The following is a 16,514-nucleotide window of genomic DNA, read 5'->3' on the forward strand; positions in this document are numbered from 1 at the left end:
CTTTTATTACACATCTCTTTGTACCAGTGGTGGAAACCTAAAAAGTTTCTTTTGAGATCGTCAAAATCTTGGAATCCGGAAAAATGGATATTCCAACGACATCAACATGAAAAGTTTAAAGATTTGGAAATTGGAAACCTTAAAAATGGTTTGATGCAGAAGACCATGGTTGCGTGAATATAGGCACATGCTAGTTGCTTGGTTTCCCTCCAACAATTAATTTTTATACTCACATTTTGTTAACCAATTTTCTCCAAATCTTTTTGAGGATTTTATTCCGAGCATTAGTCAATCATCAATTTGTTCACACAAATTTCAAAGGGTTGAATGAAATGGCACGTCATGCATTTATACAATACAAAGAATTAATCCGATCGAGGAATATATTGTACAGCAATTATACTTCATCTAATTTTCATAAAAGCAATAGTATTATATTTATTGCAAATTAACCAGCTTAAAAAAACAAGAAGCAAAAGAGAGGATGCTCACTCAATCGAACCTTTTTGATAATTCTGTAACCGACGACCTGATTTTGTCAAAATAAACGAGAGGGACAGTTCCTCTACAGCAGCCAGCAGATATATTATATATATAGATATATAATATATTTCTGAAAATGTAATACTAGTACTAACTACCTAACAACATAACAAAAAACAAGAATTTCTCTACCAGGCCCGATCCGGTGAGCATCGTTGTCTTCTAAATGAACTTATCTATCTTGCATGACCTGTTCGAACCTGGAGGTCTGAACTTCTGTAGCTGCAGATTCGAGCTTGAACGAATCTCATTCAGCACAGAATCCCCTTTCTCCGATTTGATTGTGTCGAAGATGGTTCCCACCACATCAGCTGCAATCCCTGCTTCTACAAGGCTCCCTTGCTCTTCTCCACCTTCGTACACCAACTGCCCAATTTCAGCGAGCGAAACGACATTCTCTAAGACGACTCTAGCAAAAAAACGACCGAGGAACTCAGCTGCTCTCGGGGCATCATTGACAGCATCCTCCAAGACAGCTAGAACAGATTCAAACCTGTGAAGTGATGATAAGTCTGGTATCAGCATTGGGTACTTTTATGTAATAGTGACCATCCGAAAGCATGTCAAGACATACCCTTTGACGAGTTGAGCCTCACTTAGCAACCCATCTTGCGACTTTGTAAGGTTAATAAGCAGCTTTGTCAGGAGCTCCCTCTCCATGTCTTTCCTCTCAAATGAATCAGCGAGCCAGATAGATATCATTGAGGGATATAAGCCTGGGGCGTTCAAATCCTTGATCCACGATGCGACTTCATTCTCATCAAGTGTTGCACTGGGGAAAAACAGATTGAATTCATCTTAGCAAATTACTGAAGTGCCAACATGATAATCTCAATCAAAATAAAGCCACCACACCAACAACATTGTGCATATATCATACTAGAATATTCAGGCAAAAGAAGGGTAAGCATAGATAAGGGTGACCACAACATGGATTTGCTGCGTTCCACATGTTTTTTTGTAGGGAACTGAGGGGAGCCTAATATTGAAGAAAAAGTAAATGTTCCTACTTCCTAGACACAATCATAAGGGACACTGATATCTATCATTTCTCTATCGTCATATTATGAGTTCAATATCAACATTTCGAGTAGTTTGAGATTAAGGTAATGCATTACCCTAAAGTTCAAAGTTCCAATGTAAGCCACCATGCATACTTTTGACACAATACAAACCACACTCTCTGATTTAAAGACTCAGTGCAGGATTCAACAGGTGAGAAGCCGTCAAGCTGATGCTCAAAACTGGCCTTCAAAGATATTCCGCAAATGTCATATCAAAGTACTCTAGGATGCCCAGCAATAATACATATATACAACAAATTCATCTTCCTAAGAAGCTAAAGAATAAAAAAGAAGTAATAAAAATGATATCCATCACATAACATGGATTAGGAGTTTCCAGTGTTGGTTTTATCTGTTCGGAAACTTCAACATAGGTCACACCCAGAAAGATTCAGAAGATTGAGACCTAGAGAGAAGTCAAGAACACACAACAAGACCTCCAGAGATATTTTACAATAAGCCGTCATCTAAACTTTTCTCTTGCTTAAAGTCAAACCAGAAGAATTTCAACACAAATTTTAAATTCATTTCCTTTTGTTGTCAGATGTTGATCCATCTGTGTGCTTCTCAACAAATTATAGTCAAGATGTGTCAGGAAGTACTGTTTGAAATAGTTACAGACGAGCCTGATGGCTGTAGATGTCTAATACTTAATTATGCAATTTCACTTTTAAATTTCACTGAGAAATCTAACATTTAGTTCAACCAACTTAATAAACATCAAGAAAAGGGGAGTGGGACAGGTTGATTATAGCATAATGAAACAACAAACTTCCAGATTGGGGACATAAATACCTGAAGAATTCTTTAATGGTCTTTACCGATTTTTCCCGCAACTGCTCTTCAGTCCACATATTTTCTGCGCTAGTTGGGAGAGCACCACGAGCAGGGGGAGAAGCTGGCAGAGATTTATCAATGCGATCTGTGTTTCTATTTCCATGTGTAACATTCCTTTCTTGGTCATAACTGGATGCAGCAACAAACCTGTCAGGCACATATCTTGGAACGTGATCCTCTCTTTGGCCATAAGCTGCCCGTTCAGGAATAGAACTGAATCCATTTAGACCAGGGCCCACCCTGCGTGCATCTCCAGGACTTGATATCTCAGCCAAACGAGAGCTAGATGCAGATGGCTGACTACCAAACGCCATTCCTCGGACAAGACCACCTTGTGGCCCAAGGGTTATGGAATCATCACCAAGGGGTCTTTGAGGCAGTGGAATAGACATCGTTCTGTTCTCATAGGAATGTCTCTCATCCATCCGAGCATCCTGAGAGCCATGGCCACGTAGCTGTGGCCCACCAGGACGAAAACTGCTGATCTGTGGACCTGGAGGAGATAACATACTAGGAGTTCTAGGAGCAAAATCCATAGACGGACCCCTTCTTATTGAGCCACCAATGCTGGATACACGACCAAGTCTGCTAGTTTGAGCATGCCGTTCTTGCGCAGCATCTCTGTGTACCTCCTCAATCTTTTTAGGACCTTCAACTTTCCTCCGCTGCTGCCACTTATTCTTTCTGAGATCAATAGAATCTCTCAGCATGAATCTTACCCGGGAAGACAGCTTCATATTATTGGATAGTTGTGCCATGATGTCAAAATAAGCATCCATGTGGTCCTTTGCTTTGGGATGATCTATCATTACACCAATTGTGCTCATTAATTTGCACAGAGCTTCTATGTTTTCTTCATCGGGATTCTGGTACTGACCCAACAATTTATTAATGCACTCGTGCATTATTCTTTCAGTCAACATCTTCTTCTTGTATAATTCTCCAATTAGTCTAATGTTACCCAGCATCCGTCTTCTAACACGCAGTCTCTTGTCTTCTCTCTCTTCTTCTGTCAGTTTACTTTCACCTTCGTCAGCTTCATTTGCCTCTTGTTCTTCTCTTTCTCCTCTCTCAAATTCTTCCTGGCATTTGTTCAGGAGTAATCTCTTGAAAGTTATTCTTTCATTGTCCACACTCAATTCAGGCAAGCCCGCAGCAAGGTGAAAGCAGAAGTCAGCATACATCTCACAGAAGGTAGGCTCCATCAGAGCTTTATCAAAAATCTGCGAGATTACTCCAGAAAGTGTAATAACATTATCGATGTTGACTTGCTGAACTTGCTGGAACAGTTTCTCAAAATTTTGAGGTGTAAGCTTGTTCAATATGCCCTTCAACTGTCTCTGTTTCGCTTCTTCCTCATCAGTAACCTTGCCTACTTCATACTTCTTCTCAGCTCGGTGCATAACTGGGGGGGGTGTCTGAGGAGGAGGCATCAATCCTTTCTGGAAAGCAGTTCCCCGCTGCCATCTATCAGATTCGGAGTTATTTCTAAGCAATACTCCATGAGGACCAATGGACTGCATTGGCCCTGACAAGATCCCCCCTGCATGCATGGGTGTCTGAGGTCGTGGATTCCTTAGAACACCGTAATTACCGACTTGGCCAGGTCGAAAACCAACAACATTATTCGCATATCCAGTATCTGCACGCATATCTCCTCGCCCTGACATAAGTGGGCCAGGAAATTTGTTCCATTTATCCTCATCTCCATAGCCACTTGCACGGCGATCTGGTCTAGAACCTCCAGAAGCCCTGTCAATGTTTCGTCCAGGACTAGGATGTGACTCACGCATATTGACACTGGAAACCATCAATACATCTGCTACGTCTGAATTAAAATCAAATCCTTCTGGAAGATCAGTGCATTGATCTGCGAATTTAAGAAGGAAGTCTCGGGAATATCTTTTAGTTGTCAATCCATTTTCATCTACATCAGAACCTTGATTTCCATTCTTTGAACTTTCTAAGTGCGAAGAAATTTCAGCAGCATCTTCCCAATCATCTGGCTCAACTTTAGTCACAGGAGGTTTCTCACTTGGAAGGTCAATCTCTCTAGAGATTTCAGAGGATGTCTGCTTCATGTTATTGCTTGAAGTTTCTTCAATGCTCTCTGCGGAGATCTCAGCACCTTTCTTGTCTTCAGGGCCCTTGTACGCCATATAAAGATCAGAACTGGTACCAGCAGCTTCTGCTTTCCTATACAATTCTCTTTTTTTCTTCTTCCCTCTGGGTAGAGCACTTTTAGACACACTTGCATCTACCAAGACTTTATCCCTGATACTCAAGGAAGTTGGGACTAAACTGTCACTATTATTGTCAATATCTTCATTATCGGGTTTTGATGCATCATCAAGACATTTTGTGCCTGCTATATAAGTCTTATCATCCTGTGCAGATAAACCATTCATTGACACAGGATTATCAGCATTTTGACTGCCTTCTATATTATGGGAAGATGCAGCATAATTATCAGCCATGTTGACATCATCAGTACAACAGCCTAAAGACTCTTCCGGCTTCTCTGTCCCTTCCAATAGACCCCCTGTGCTGGATGTAATTTCTGTTTCAGTGATATCCTCAACTTCACCAGTTATTTTCGGTGATTCTAAAGAAAGAGACTTCAACGATGTGTCCAAATGTTCTTTATCAAATTTTAAACTCTGAGATGTGGCCTGTCCTTCCCTTTCTGCAGTTATCTCAGGCTCAGATTGTCTACTATTTACATTATTAGTTCCAACGTCCTCACTTGTCAAGTCAACCTCAGATGTAGCCACAGCAGTTGATAATGATTCCTTGGAAGTTTCGCATGCGAAATTGGCTCTAGGCAATGGAGATTTTGTGTTAACTGCTTCAGCTTCCAAGGATTGAGAAATCGAACTTGGGAGCGAGGGTGGTTGGTTGCCAACCTGAAATAATAGGGTAATCTAGCTCATAAATCATGAAAAACATTCTTAATGTGGATAGTACTTTATAACTGGATAAACAAACAGACATATCATACCTGATCCTGTTGGCCCGGTTTGAGTGGTTGACTGCATACATCTTTAACTAAACCGGGCACGACTACTTTATTTCTTGCCTCAGTAGCAGTGCTTTTTAATATTGATGCAGAACCATCCTTAGTAACAAAAGCAGGAGCCGTAGTGTTACATGCAATGCTCTCCACATTGATAGAACCTGATGATGCAGCAGATATAGATGACACTCCTAAACCAGGCTTAGAATGTGGTGTAGAAATCCGAGATGATGATTCAACTTCCTTTTGTGCACGAGCACAATCCTCTCCAGATAAAGTTAATGGTTCTAGCTCTGCCTTTCTCACAGTAACTGAACTTGTACCTGGTAATGGCTCTTTCTCCCCATGAATGCCAACAGGTGGCTTAATTGTCACCTGCAGTAGATGAGGCGAAAATATCACAAATTAACAAAAAAAATCACTCAATCCTATCAAGGCATGGAATTTTTGAATTAAAATAAGCAGAGCAAAACTAGCCTAAAAGAAAACTACCAACTAACCTGATTGTAAGACCTTGGTGGTTGAGAAGTGGGTGGAATGCTGCTCAATGGAACGGAGCTAGCAGCAGGAAAATAGACAGGGTTTGTGTTATAAGAATTAGAATAGAAATTCATCGGGTGATTTTGAGGAAATGGTGGGAGGGGCTGTGAATGAGGTGGCATAACAGGATGTGATTTAGGAGCAGGCGAACCCTCCAGTCTCAACTCTTCATGAGTATCTGGATGTGTAATCTTCACAGTTTTCCGAGAACCGCCGTATTTTCCAGCCTGCTGCTGAGAAAACTGTGGGGCCATATTGATTCCCATGTTACCCAACTGAGGAGGTAGTTGATGAGTCATCGGTGGTGGAAAGTTAAAGTTCTGTCCTTGCATCATTCCTTGAGACTGCATCGGATGTGGCTGAAGACTTGAAATAAACATTGACTGCTGCATTTGAGGATTCCCCATAGGTAGGGCCATCTGCATTGACAGAGGCAATGCCCCTGGCATGGCTTGAGACTGAATTTGAGGATTGGGACCACCAAATGGAACAGAAACCTGTGGCTGGTGAAATGGCATTTGCATGGGCATACCAGGCATAGCATGTATAGCTGGCTTCTGGATTTGAGTTACAGGTGGTGCAACAGATACCTGAGTGTCCCTCTTAGATCTGGAAAGTGGGTGAGCTTCGCGAGCGTTTGTTTGGTTTGGAACACCTGCATCCTTCTTTACAGCTGGTTGCTTGGGCAAGGGAATCGGCACAGGACCACCAGCCCTTAATAAGTTTTGGCGAGCCTGAAATGAAACTATCCAATTAGCAAAACATACTACACAGAAGCATAGCTATCACGATCATAATGTTGCATTTTGCATGTTGTTAGAAATGAGTAATCTTGAGCAACAACCCACCAATAAGTCTAAGAAAAAATTTCAATAATGATGCATAATTTGACGCAGTTCCTGTTAAGTACACAGAACCCTCTGGTCTAGATTGTTTCTTTTCACTTTTGCAGACATCATTGAAGCACAATCTCATAAACCCAAAAAAAACGATTAGCATTATAATGCGCGAGGAAATTCTCCATCACGAAGATATCATACAACTCTATCCTTTACCATCTGTTAGCAGCTTCTGGAAGCCATGTGAAAATCAAATATAGATTATAGAGAATGTCTAACCTGGTCCTTTTTCTGCTCATCCAAATTTGGTGGCGCAGAGCTTGTTCTAGCAGGTACCTAAAAAACAGAAAGGCACCTTCTGTAATTAGAAATTGGAGTTTGGGGACTCAGACAATAATATTGAAGGGCCCTCCACAGAATTCTGCATTACCTGCATACAACCAGGACTTATGGAGCCGAACTGCAGGCCAAGTGGCCCTGTTGCATCTCCTGAAACATGGAACAAACAGAAATATCAAATGAAAATCGATAAAACAAAGACAGACATAACTGTTACACTGAGTAACTAACATACTATTCTCAATCTTATTTTGAGATTATGTCAAGAGTCATTTCAACTGCTTAAAATATACTGTGCACTAACAACATGCCATACCTTTAGTAGGTGTTTTAGGTAACTCAGACTCAGAATTAGCAGCAGAAACATTAGATGTTGGAGCTTCATTTGAAACATCAGAAGACGGAGATCTAGGAACAGTTTGTGTGGTCTTTTGGGCAGGAGCATCTGTCAGATTGACATTGGTAGGTGTGCCGCTAACTGGAGATACCCCAACCAAATATGTAAAAGGACAGTTCATCAGAAAGAAGAACCAGTAAGTTGGTAACTTGAAAAACAATAAAACCAAGAATTCATGGAAAATTACGAAAATACTTAGTAAATAATGAATAATGATGATCGTTGTGTGTGCATGATCCTTAGAATTAAACTTATTCAATATAATGTTCCTCGAACATCAAAAAATTTATCATCTTCGATAACCACCATCTATCCAACACTAAGGGTCATACAAATAAACTCAACTCGTTTCCTGGAAAGAATAAGAAAATACTCGTTTCCAATTGCCAGCACTCGGCGAGTAGCACTACTAATGAATGTAATATAACAACAAAAAATCCAAGTCACATACCATGAGTTGGCTGCTGTTCTTGAGGACCATTATGGAAAGCATGTCCAGCAGAATCTGAACCCACATTCGGACTTCTTACCCTCGGACCACCTTGGGCATTGTTGTTATACTTCTTATTGTAACTGGATCACAGAAACATAACAAAACATCAACCCATCATCCAACAACCAAACACATCCCCGCCCCCCTCCAAACCCTAGCTCTCACATTCACAATCATCGTCTACCAACAAAAAACACAAAACTCATCCGCACATGTATGCAATAAGGGATGCGCAAGAAAGCAACAAAACCCTAGTCCAAATTCAATTCAATCTCAGAAAAGCATACCCGCGGCCGGCAGGATTTGAAGGGGCGCCGCCACCGCCCTTATTGGAGGCGCCGCCGTGGAACTGACGCTGCTGATTGGAGCTACCGGATCGGCCGGTTTTCCTGTACTGCGTGGAATCGCTCCTCTCAGCCCTTGATTGATTATGGGACATAAATCCTAATCTTTTATGGCAAAAAAAGAACCGCTTTTCCCGAAATTCAGGCGAATTTAACACCCTACGAGGATCAGCCTATCAAATCAAAACCATCAGAATCAATAATATGTCGCACATTCAATTGGAGAAACAATTTATTCAAATTAAATCGATCAAAATGCGAAACTAATTGAACCTGTAGCGTGTGAGAGAGAAATTAGGGTTTCTAGTGGGAGAGAGGAATGGCGGGAACCATGCCCCTGGGTGAACCGTTGGGGAAAATGGAAAGGGTATGGAGAAGAAGAAAGAGATGAAGAGAAAGAGATGAAGAAAAAAATAAAAGGAAAATGCTACTGTGCATTAACTGTGTGATTTTGTGTTTTATGGTTAAAACATAGACGACGAAGAAAGTGGGGAAATTACTTTACAATGTTTATATAATTTAAGTTAGTCTCATCATTTGGATTTTGGACGAATATATCTGAAACCTTAATTGAACTAATTAAGCTAATTTTATATGGGAGTCAATTAGATTAAAATATTTATATGTATCTATCATAGTTTTGGAGATATTTACAAAACTATCATTTTATTAATTTAAAATTTAAAATTTAATAAAAAATGATTTTGTTAAAGAACTTGTACAATTAAACATCCGTTGCTTTAGTTACTAGCACACCTCAATCACTTAATGCCATTACGAATAGTGAAATCAAATAAAAATAGCTAGCTAATAAGTAATAACACAAGAAATATCATTTGGTCTTCATTCTAACGCTAATTCTAACTTTTTCCTTACTCTACAATCAATATTCATTAACATTGAAATAAAAAAGATGAAAAGTCAGTTAAATAAAAAAGACTCTTGGTTTGTACTATCTATAAATAATTTCACAAAATAATTCTTTGAATCAAAATTCCTCTGACCAACACATGCGGTGGTGCCATTTAAATGGGAGCGGTGGTGCCATTTAAATGGGAGGAAAAGTCAGGTACGCCTAAATTAGTTGTGAATGCCGGAGGTGATGATCTCGATTTTGTATTTGCTGTCGGTTGAGATAATTGGGAAACGCATCTCCCCCTATGGAGGAGCTCTTCAACGGCAGTGTGATCACTGCAGAACAAAGTGATAGGCGAAATCAGGAGTTGGGAGAGAGATAAAAATGGAGGTGGAGGTTTGGGAGAGAGATAAAATGAGGCGGACTATTGTGTAAGCAAATTGTTTTTAAACGGAAGGGATCACTTCATACTTGATATACTCCATTTCACAATACAGCATTAAAAAATTGACAAAATAGACCTTATTTTATGGAAAGAGAAGTTTGTTAAAATATACTCCTTATTTCTTGCACTTTTTTACTTCTACACAGCTTTCGATTTTATTAATTCTGAATATATTTTAATTTCTAACTTCTTTCTTTTCAAAAGTTATCTCTTTATAATTTAGTTTTCTGCTATATAAATTTAAAAGTTTATCTCTACATAATTTAGTTAAAATATCCATATTTTTCTATGTGGTAGTGTTGTATTTTCTCTCTTAATGTTATAAGTATGCTATCTGTTATGATAGTATTCTCCCACATTACTCTATTAGTATTCTTTTACACGAAATAAGTAAACTATTTATAGGAGTATTAAAATCAAAATTAAAATATCATAAAAAGAAAAGAAAAAACGTTGAAAAACTTCAAGTAACACGAAAGAAAATAAGTATAAAGTAAAAAAAAAAGTATTTTATATTCAAATTTTTAAAGGGGGTTATAATTTATTTATTATGAATATTACTTTCATATATATTATGCATGTATCAAACAATCATGATCTCTTACTTTATCTTCAAGTGTACAACGCTGACCTCCCTCACATACTCGTATTCAAAATATATCAAACTTCCGACTCATTGGTTATAGAAAAACATCTTACCTATACGTTATCAACAAAAATAAAATAAAAGAATGAAACTAAAAAAATGTAGTACTAGAATACAAAATCCAAGATAACAAAATTGAATGATAATTTTTTTTTATTAAAATTAAGCAAAATTAACTGACAGAGTGCTAGAAAAGACATAAAATCCAAAACAGTAGTAGTAAAATTAATTGACATAAATATTTACTGAACATATTTGAATGAGGAACGATTTTTATATTTGTAAGTTTAAATTTCTTTATTTGAGTGGGGAGGTTATACTGTAATTTGGAAATAACTTTTCTTTTCATAAATAAAAACCACTTGTCAACTTTTAAGTGGTGTATTAAGAAATGGAGTATACAAAGTATGAGGTGATCCCTTCCAGTTTTCGAACTAATGAATTTAAATTCTTGGTGTACCTTTTGTTGGTTTAGTTAGTTTATTGAATAGTTTAGACTTTAGACTATTAAATGGCTCATTAATTTACCAATCACATAAATTAAGAATGAATTGCCAATTTGATACCTATTAATCTCAGTAATTGTCAATCAATTAACAATTTAACCGTTAATTGGTCTCATTTTTCTAAATGACCATTAATTTCATCAATCTCATAAATAAAAAATGAATTTGGCAATTTGAGATTCATTTATCTCATTAATTGCCGATCAATCAATAATTCACTAATTAAAATCATGTTACATTTTTAATTTAATTTTTCATTCATCAATAATTTGTCATAAGTGATTTCTTATTCTTATTTGAATTGCTTATTATTTTAAAGATTTCGTATTTTGAAGTTATTTACAAAACTGCCATTTCATATTTTAAATTATAATTTCATTAAACTTGACTTTTGTTAATGAAATTGTAATTATATATCAGTCTTGATTTTCGTCTTTTTATGAAGTGGCATTTCATCGGTTAGACGGTTACTGACAGGGCTCTAGAGTGCAGTGCAGGTGTTGTGTGGTATGTGTCCCTCGATCTAATAGATCCAGAGGATTCGACTAGACTTCAGAGGCTAGAAGATCGTGAAACTATCAGAAATGGGTCGTTGGGTGCACTCTATTCCTTCAAAAACCTCAACCCACTATACTACAACTTAGTACATGGAAGTAAAGGATCGATCCCACGAGGAAGAAGGTGTCACGAAACTGCATTTGAGGATGTTTTGGGAAAAGGGATTGGCTGCTGCCACGCAATTTTGTGGGTCGAGAACCTAAAACTACTGGGTCTGAGAGATAAGCAAAACTTTACTCTACCTATTGGGTCTAATAGATCAGAAGAACTTTACTCTACCTACTGGATCTAAGAGCTGAGAGCGTACGAAACATACATGACTTAGAGAAACTGAGATATTTTAAAGTTCTAAGACAACTGGAGTAAACTTAACTAGACAGACTTTCCTAATTTGGACAGACAAGCATAAAGCAAAAAGCAAAGACAAATTTCCTTAAACTAGCAGGGTCTGGCAAAGCATGCAGAAAAGTAAAAAAAACAAGCAGATCGTACTGACAGGGTCTAGGGAAGATGCAGAAAAAGCAAAGTACATGCTGAAAACTACTGACATAAAGCAGATCTGGTTCTAACTACCAACAACTTCATCTTCTTCGGGAATCAAACGAGAATAGTAGGTAAAACAGAGTTTTAAACACCATGAAAACAGAGCAAACTTTAGATCTAGACTTAAAACGAGAAATTAAAGCCTAAACTAACAGATCTACGCTACTGGACCTAAAGGATGCAGAAACAGAAAGTAAATAGCCATAATCATGCACAACGTAAACATCAAGCACCAAATACGCGAAACTCCAACTAAAAAACACCACGATTCAACAAATCCAAACATCTCCATATGCAAATCCCCAACCTCCAACAACAAACCAACAAATTTCAGCTCCAAACATCCAATAACAAACAAAAGCTAAAAGCAAGAGATAAACATAAACTCAAAGACATCCAACCAAAAGCAAACATAAACTTCCATAATAACTAGAAATGGGTCTGAATCCAGTAGATCAAAGTCAGAAACTAGAGTTACGAACTTAAAAACCACAAAGTACTAAACGAAAGCAAGTAAGATTGTTTCTTCGCCTTCACAAGGCGGTGTTACACAGCAAAATAACGATGACGATGAGAACCACGGTGGCCAGAATCCTCCATGTCCAAGTGCGCAGCAACACAAAATGAAAATTTGAAGTATGGAACTAGAAAACTAGAGCTAGGAAAGCGTAGAAGTGGTTGTTCACCGTCTCTCTTGTTCTTCAAGGTTGGGCTACTTATATATGCGAGGCTCTGATCCCTAGGGTATCCCTCTGCTGATTTGACGCTCTTGCTCTTGAGTAAGACTCTTTAAAATAATTTGCTCTCGCTCCATTCTGCTCCTGTCGCCAACTTTTGGTTCTCCCAGGTCCAAACGATGACTTCTGATTTTTGCTTCAATTTCATACTTTTGCATCTGCCAGGTCAGGTAACAGCAACTCTTGGGTCCGACAGATTTACTACGCACCTGAACTCATAAATGCACATTAGCGCCCCAAATGCACAGAATTTTAACCCTAAACCAATGCATGAAACGAGCCTTATCAGTTACTAATCTTTTTATTTAATCAACCAATCCTATTTGAAACGTCCAAATAATTACGAGGCATTTTAATTATAATAGTGGATATTAGGATTTGGAACAGTAAGAGCATCCACAGTGGGACGGACGATGCATCGTCTGTCGCATCGTCCGCCACTGTGGCATCGCGGACGATGGGTTAACCATCGTCCGCGGACGAAGCGCGGACGATGCGTTAACCATCGTCCGCGGACGAAGCGCGGACGATGCGCATCGTATGTCGCATCGTCCGCCACTGTGCCATCGCGGAGACAAACGATGCGACACGTTTTTTTTTTTAATTTAATTTTATTTTATTTAGTGCACTAATCTAGACCGGATTGGCCTCAGCTGCAGATTGAGACTACTCTAGACCGGATTTAGTGCACTTTTTTTTTTAATTTCTTAGTTTGTAACTTTTTTTTTATTTCTTGGTTTGTAACTTTTTTTTAATTTCTTAGTTTGTAATTTTTTTTTACTTCTTATTTTGTAACTTTTTTTTTAATTAAGTAAATGTAGGCTTTGCCTTAATTGTGTTGTTTTTATTTATTTATTTTGCTTGATATATTTGCATAAATTGTATAAATACAAAATAGAAGTAAAATGCTTAGAGTGTGGCTTAGGCGGGCTATAGTCCGTCCCATTGCAGGTGGAAGTGGCGGAGGATAAAATGCTGACGTGGTGGTGCATCGGGCGTAGCTTAGTCCGTCCCACTGTGGATGCCCTAAAAGTCATTTTGAGAATACCAAAAGCTACAAAATCATCTATAAATTTCAATCTGATTGTGACATTGATACGCTCGGATTTTGCACTGTTTTATTTGGTCTGTTTTTTTATGTCAAAGTCACTCTACACGTCCATTATTTGCATATTTAATCTATTTTGGTATTTTGACGTGTTTTGTGAGAAATGTGCATAATTGAGCCGAAAAAGGGAGTCAAAACGCAAAGTCTTGAAATCTGGAGTCAAACGGCGACCGGCGACCGCCGCGAAGTTGTACGGCGACCGCCCGCGCCTGGCGGTCAGAGCAATGCGGCGGTCCGCCTCGGAAAATTACACTTGGAAAAGAGTCTCGCCCGGCGACCGCCGGAAGTCATGCGGCGGTCCGCCGCCGAAGGAACAGAGACTCTGGACTACAACGCGGCGGCCCGCCGGCCAAGGTGCGGTGGCCCGCCGGAGAAAGGCTGCGAATCCGATTAGCCCTAGATCTGCTCCAATATTTACCATATTTTGAAGATCCTTTCCTTCTACAATGAGGATTGGCTTTTCCCTATAAATAAGACCTCAAGATTCATCAACCAGAAAGCTTCTTTTTGCAAAATAATTCACAGAGATAAAAAGCTAGAGTACTTCAATTGCGCAAAGAGTTGAAGAAGGATTTAAAGAACATCAAGAACGACAAGGATTCAACCTACGGGTTTTATTAGCTTTAGTTTTATGTTCAAATTGTCTTCCCTTCAATCTATGTGTTTAGCTTATTCCATTATGTGTAACTAAACTCATAGGATTTTAGGGATGTGTTAGTAGCGACTTTGGTTATACAATTCGTTTTTCTAATTAATATCCGTTTTGTTTTTACTTTGTTTCTTCCCTAAGTAAATCCTGATGCTTCATGATTGAGTGACACAATTGTGTATGATTTAATAAAGCTTGCTTCATAACTGTGAGAGAGTTCTAGCGAGTTAGATCCACTTAGTAGACGCTACAGTTAACTTCCCTTAAAACGACACTGTTAATTGAGAGTGAGGACTTTTCAAGAGTCTTAAGAGCTTTATGGAGTTACGTGTTAGGATTGACAACCCTAATTTTGTAATCAACGTTTGCATCGCATGAGCATAAGCTAGGTGACTCGTCATATCAAAATAATAACTGTGCTAGGGATTGTAGTTTGGAAATTGTATAACCATAACTATGAACGCACATCCCTGGAATTCCTTTATCTCTATATTTTATCTCCGCATTTATTTGCAATCAATTGTTACTTGCTTTCTATTGCTTTTAGTCTTCAAAAGTTTTCAAAATTCTCTTGTTTTTCCAAATAGTAATTGAGTTTTAGTAGGAGAGTCCGTGTTTGCCTTCCCCGTATTCGATATCCGGTACTGACCTTTATCTATACTATATATACTCTGTATACTTGCAGGTTTATTTAGTACTAAAAAATAGTGCATCAGACATCCATGATGTCAGCGGAGGAGTACGGGTGGAGAGGCTTCAGCACGCCTGCTGAATGGGAGAGAGAGACGATGAGTCATCCTGCTCAGCGTCTACATCGCATTTGTCGTTGTCACGGAGGAACTCTAAAAGTGAAATATCCTCCAAAACTTATAAATTAATGTTTTATAATTTTCATACGGAATTTTATTTATGTTTTTTCATTCTCTGTTGATGGTGTATCACTTTTGAACTTTCATATGCTTAATTATTCGTGTAATGTGATTACATATTTTGTATTTTGTATTGGATATCCAAAATATTTTAATCAATATTTATGTGTTAATTTTAATAAATAGTTTTTTTTTGTTTTCTGCTGATTATAATTTGATATTATGTAGCAATACATAGATAGAATGAGAGTTTTGAAGGAAATTATCATAAATGTCATATAATTGCAATAAAATCACGCCATGAGTGAAGGGAAGTCAAAATGATGGAGTATAAGTTTAGCATTTAGTTTTTGGGGTATTTATGGAAATGCCATTTTAAATTAGATAATATTATTTACATAAAACTATTTTTTTTTAGCTAAATTGTCGTAAATAGTAATCAGCTGTTTGTCTGGCCTCTGAATAGGTGGGATCTATGGACTAACCCCTATACCATTAACCGCCTTCCATTACATTTCATCATATCCCATCTCACATTAAATTATTTTTTCCCCTCAAAATAGAATAAGTGATCAACAAAGTAAAATCGAACTGGGACGAAGGAAGAATTTTATTAATGTTTGGCTCATTGATCATGATGAGTATATTTTAAAGTTAAGTGTTATGATTTAGGTTTCAAGGTTTGAGTTTTCAAAGAAAAGTGTTTGTTTTGTGCAAAACAATCCACGTTGCTGTTTTGCCTACCGCGGGGATCAAAGCCCACACATACCCAATATTATAGAACCCACTGGTGTTCGATATCTTTACTTTAATAATTTTAGGATAATAACTAAGTACTCTACCAAGCATAGGGCTGGGGAAAAATACCGAAAAAATGATATATCGCTCGTATCGTATTGAAAAATATCGAAAAATTATCGAATTTTTGGTATATCGTAATTTTCGATACAATAGGGTATCGTATCGTAAGTTTCCGATACGATAATGATATGAATTTCCTTATATCGCGATATATCGTTTTATATCGAATATATCGAAACATATTGAAATTCAATACATATTTAAGTTTAAAATTATAAATATATATAAATCCATTTAATTCATTCATATATTTAGAAAATATATATATGAAACCCTAATAAGAACACTATTTATTTTATTGTGTTGAAGTTTTATTAATTTTTG

The 16,514-nt window shown here is 37.8% G+C and overlaps 1 protein-coding gene across 1 annotated transcript; it reads right to left on the reverse strand.

The window, feature by feature from the left end:
• Positions 1 to 485: 485 nt before the first annotated feature.
• Positions 486 to 8,845, reverse strand: LOC125202490 (eukaryotic translation initiation factor 4G-like). The gene is made up of 11 exons (XM_048100888.2): positions 8,686 to 8,845; positions 8,356 to 8,585; positions 8,027 to 8,148; positions 7,495 to 7,656; positions 7,270 to 7,328; positions 7,119 to 7,175; positions 5,961 to 6,734; positions 5,446 to 5,835; positions 2,403 to 5,350; positions 1,118 to 1,315; positions 486 to 1,036 (listed from the first exon to the last, which is right to left on the reverse strand). Exons 2-11 carry the CDS (start codon positions 8,505 to 8,507, stop codon positions 706 to 708), a joined length of 5,193 nt encoding a protein of 1,730 aa, XP_047956845.1. The 5' UTR covers positions 8,508 to 8,585; positions 8,686 to 8,845; the 3' UTR covers positions 486 to 705.
• Between the last annotated feature and the right edge of the window lie 7,669 nt (positions 8,846 to 16,514).

The sequence above is a fragment of the Salvia hispanica genome, chromosome 2 (genome assembly GCF_029641045.1).
Source record: "Salvia hispanica isolate PSC_SH4W2 chromosome 2, Shi_PSC_v1, whole genome shotgun sequence".
Classification (NCBI taxonomy): domain Eukaryota; kingdom Viridiplantae; phylum Streptophyta; class Magnoliopsida; order Lamiales; family Lamiaceae; genus Salvia; species Salvia hispanica.

What these genes read in the sequence shown, in the direction of transcription:
- LOC125202490 (XM_048100888.2), bottom strand. Translation starts at nt 8,507, where the DNA reads ATGTCCCATAATCAATCAAGGGCTGAGAGGAGCGATTCCACGCAGTAC. An exon ending in TCAAATCCTGCCGGCCGCGG is followed by an intron (nt 8,149 to 8,355) that starts GTATGCTTTTCT and finishes TCTGTGATCCAG; the next exon opens with TTACAATAAGAAGTATAACA. An exon ending in TAAGTCCTGGTTGTATGCAG is followed by an intron (nt 7,176 to 7,269) that starts GTAATGCAGAAT and finishes TCTGTTTTTTAG; the next exon opens with GTACCTGCTAGAACAAGCTC.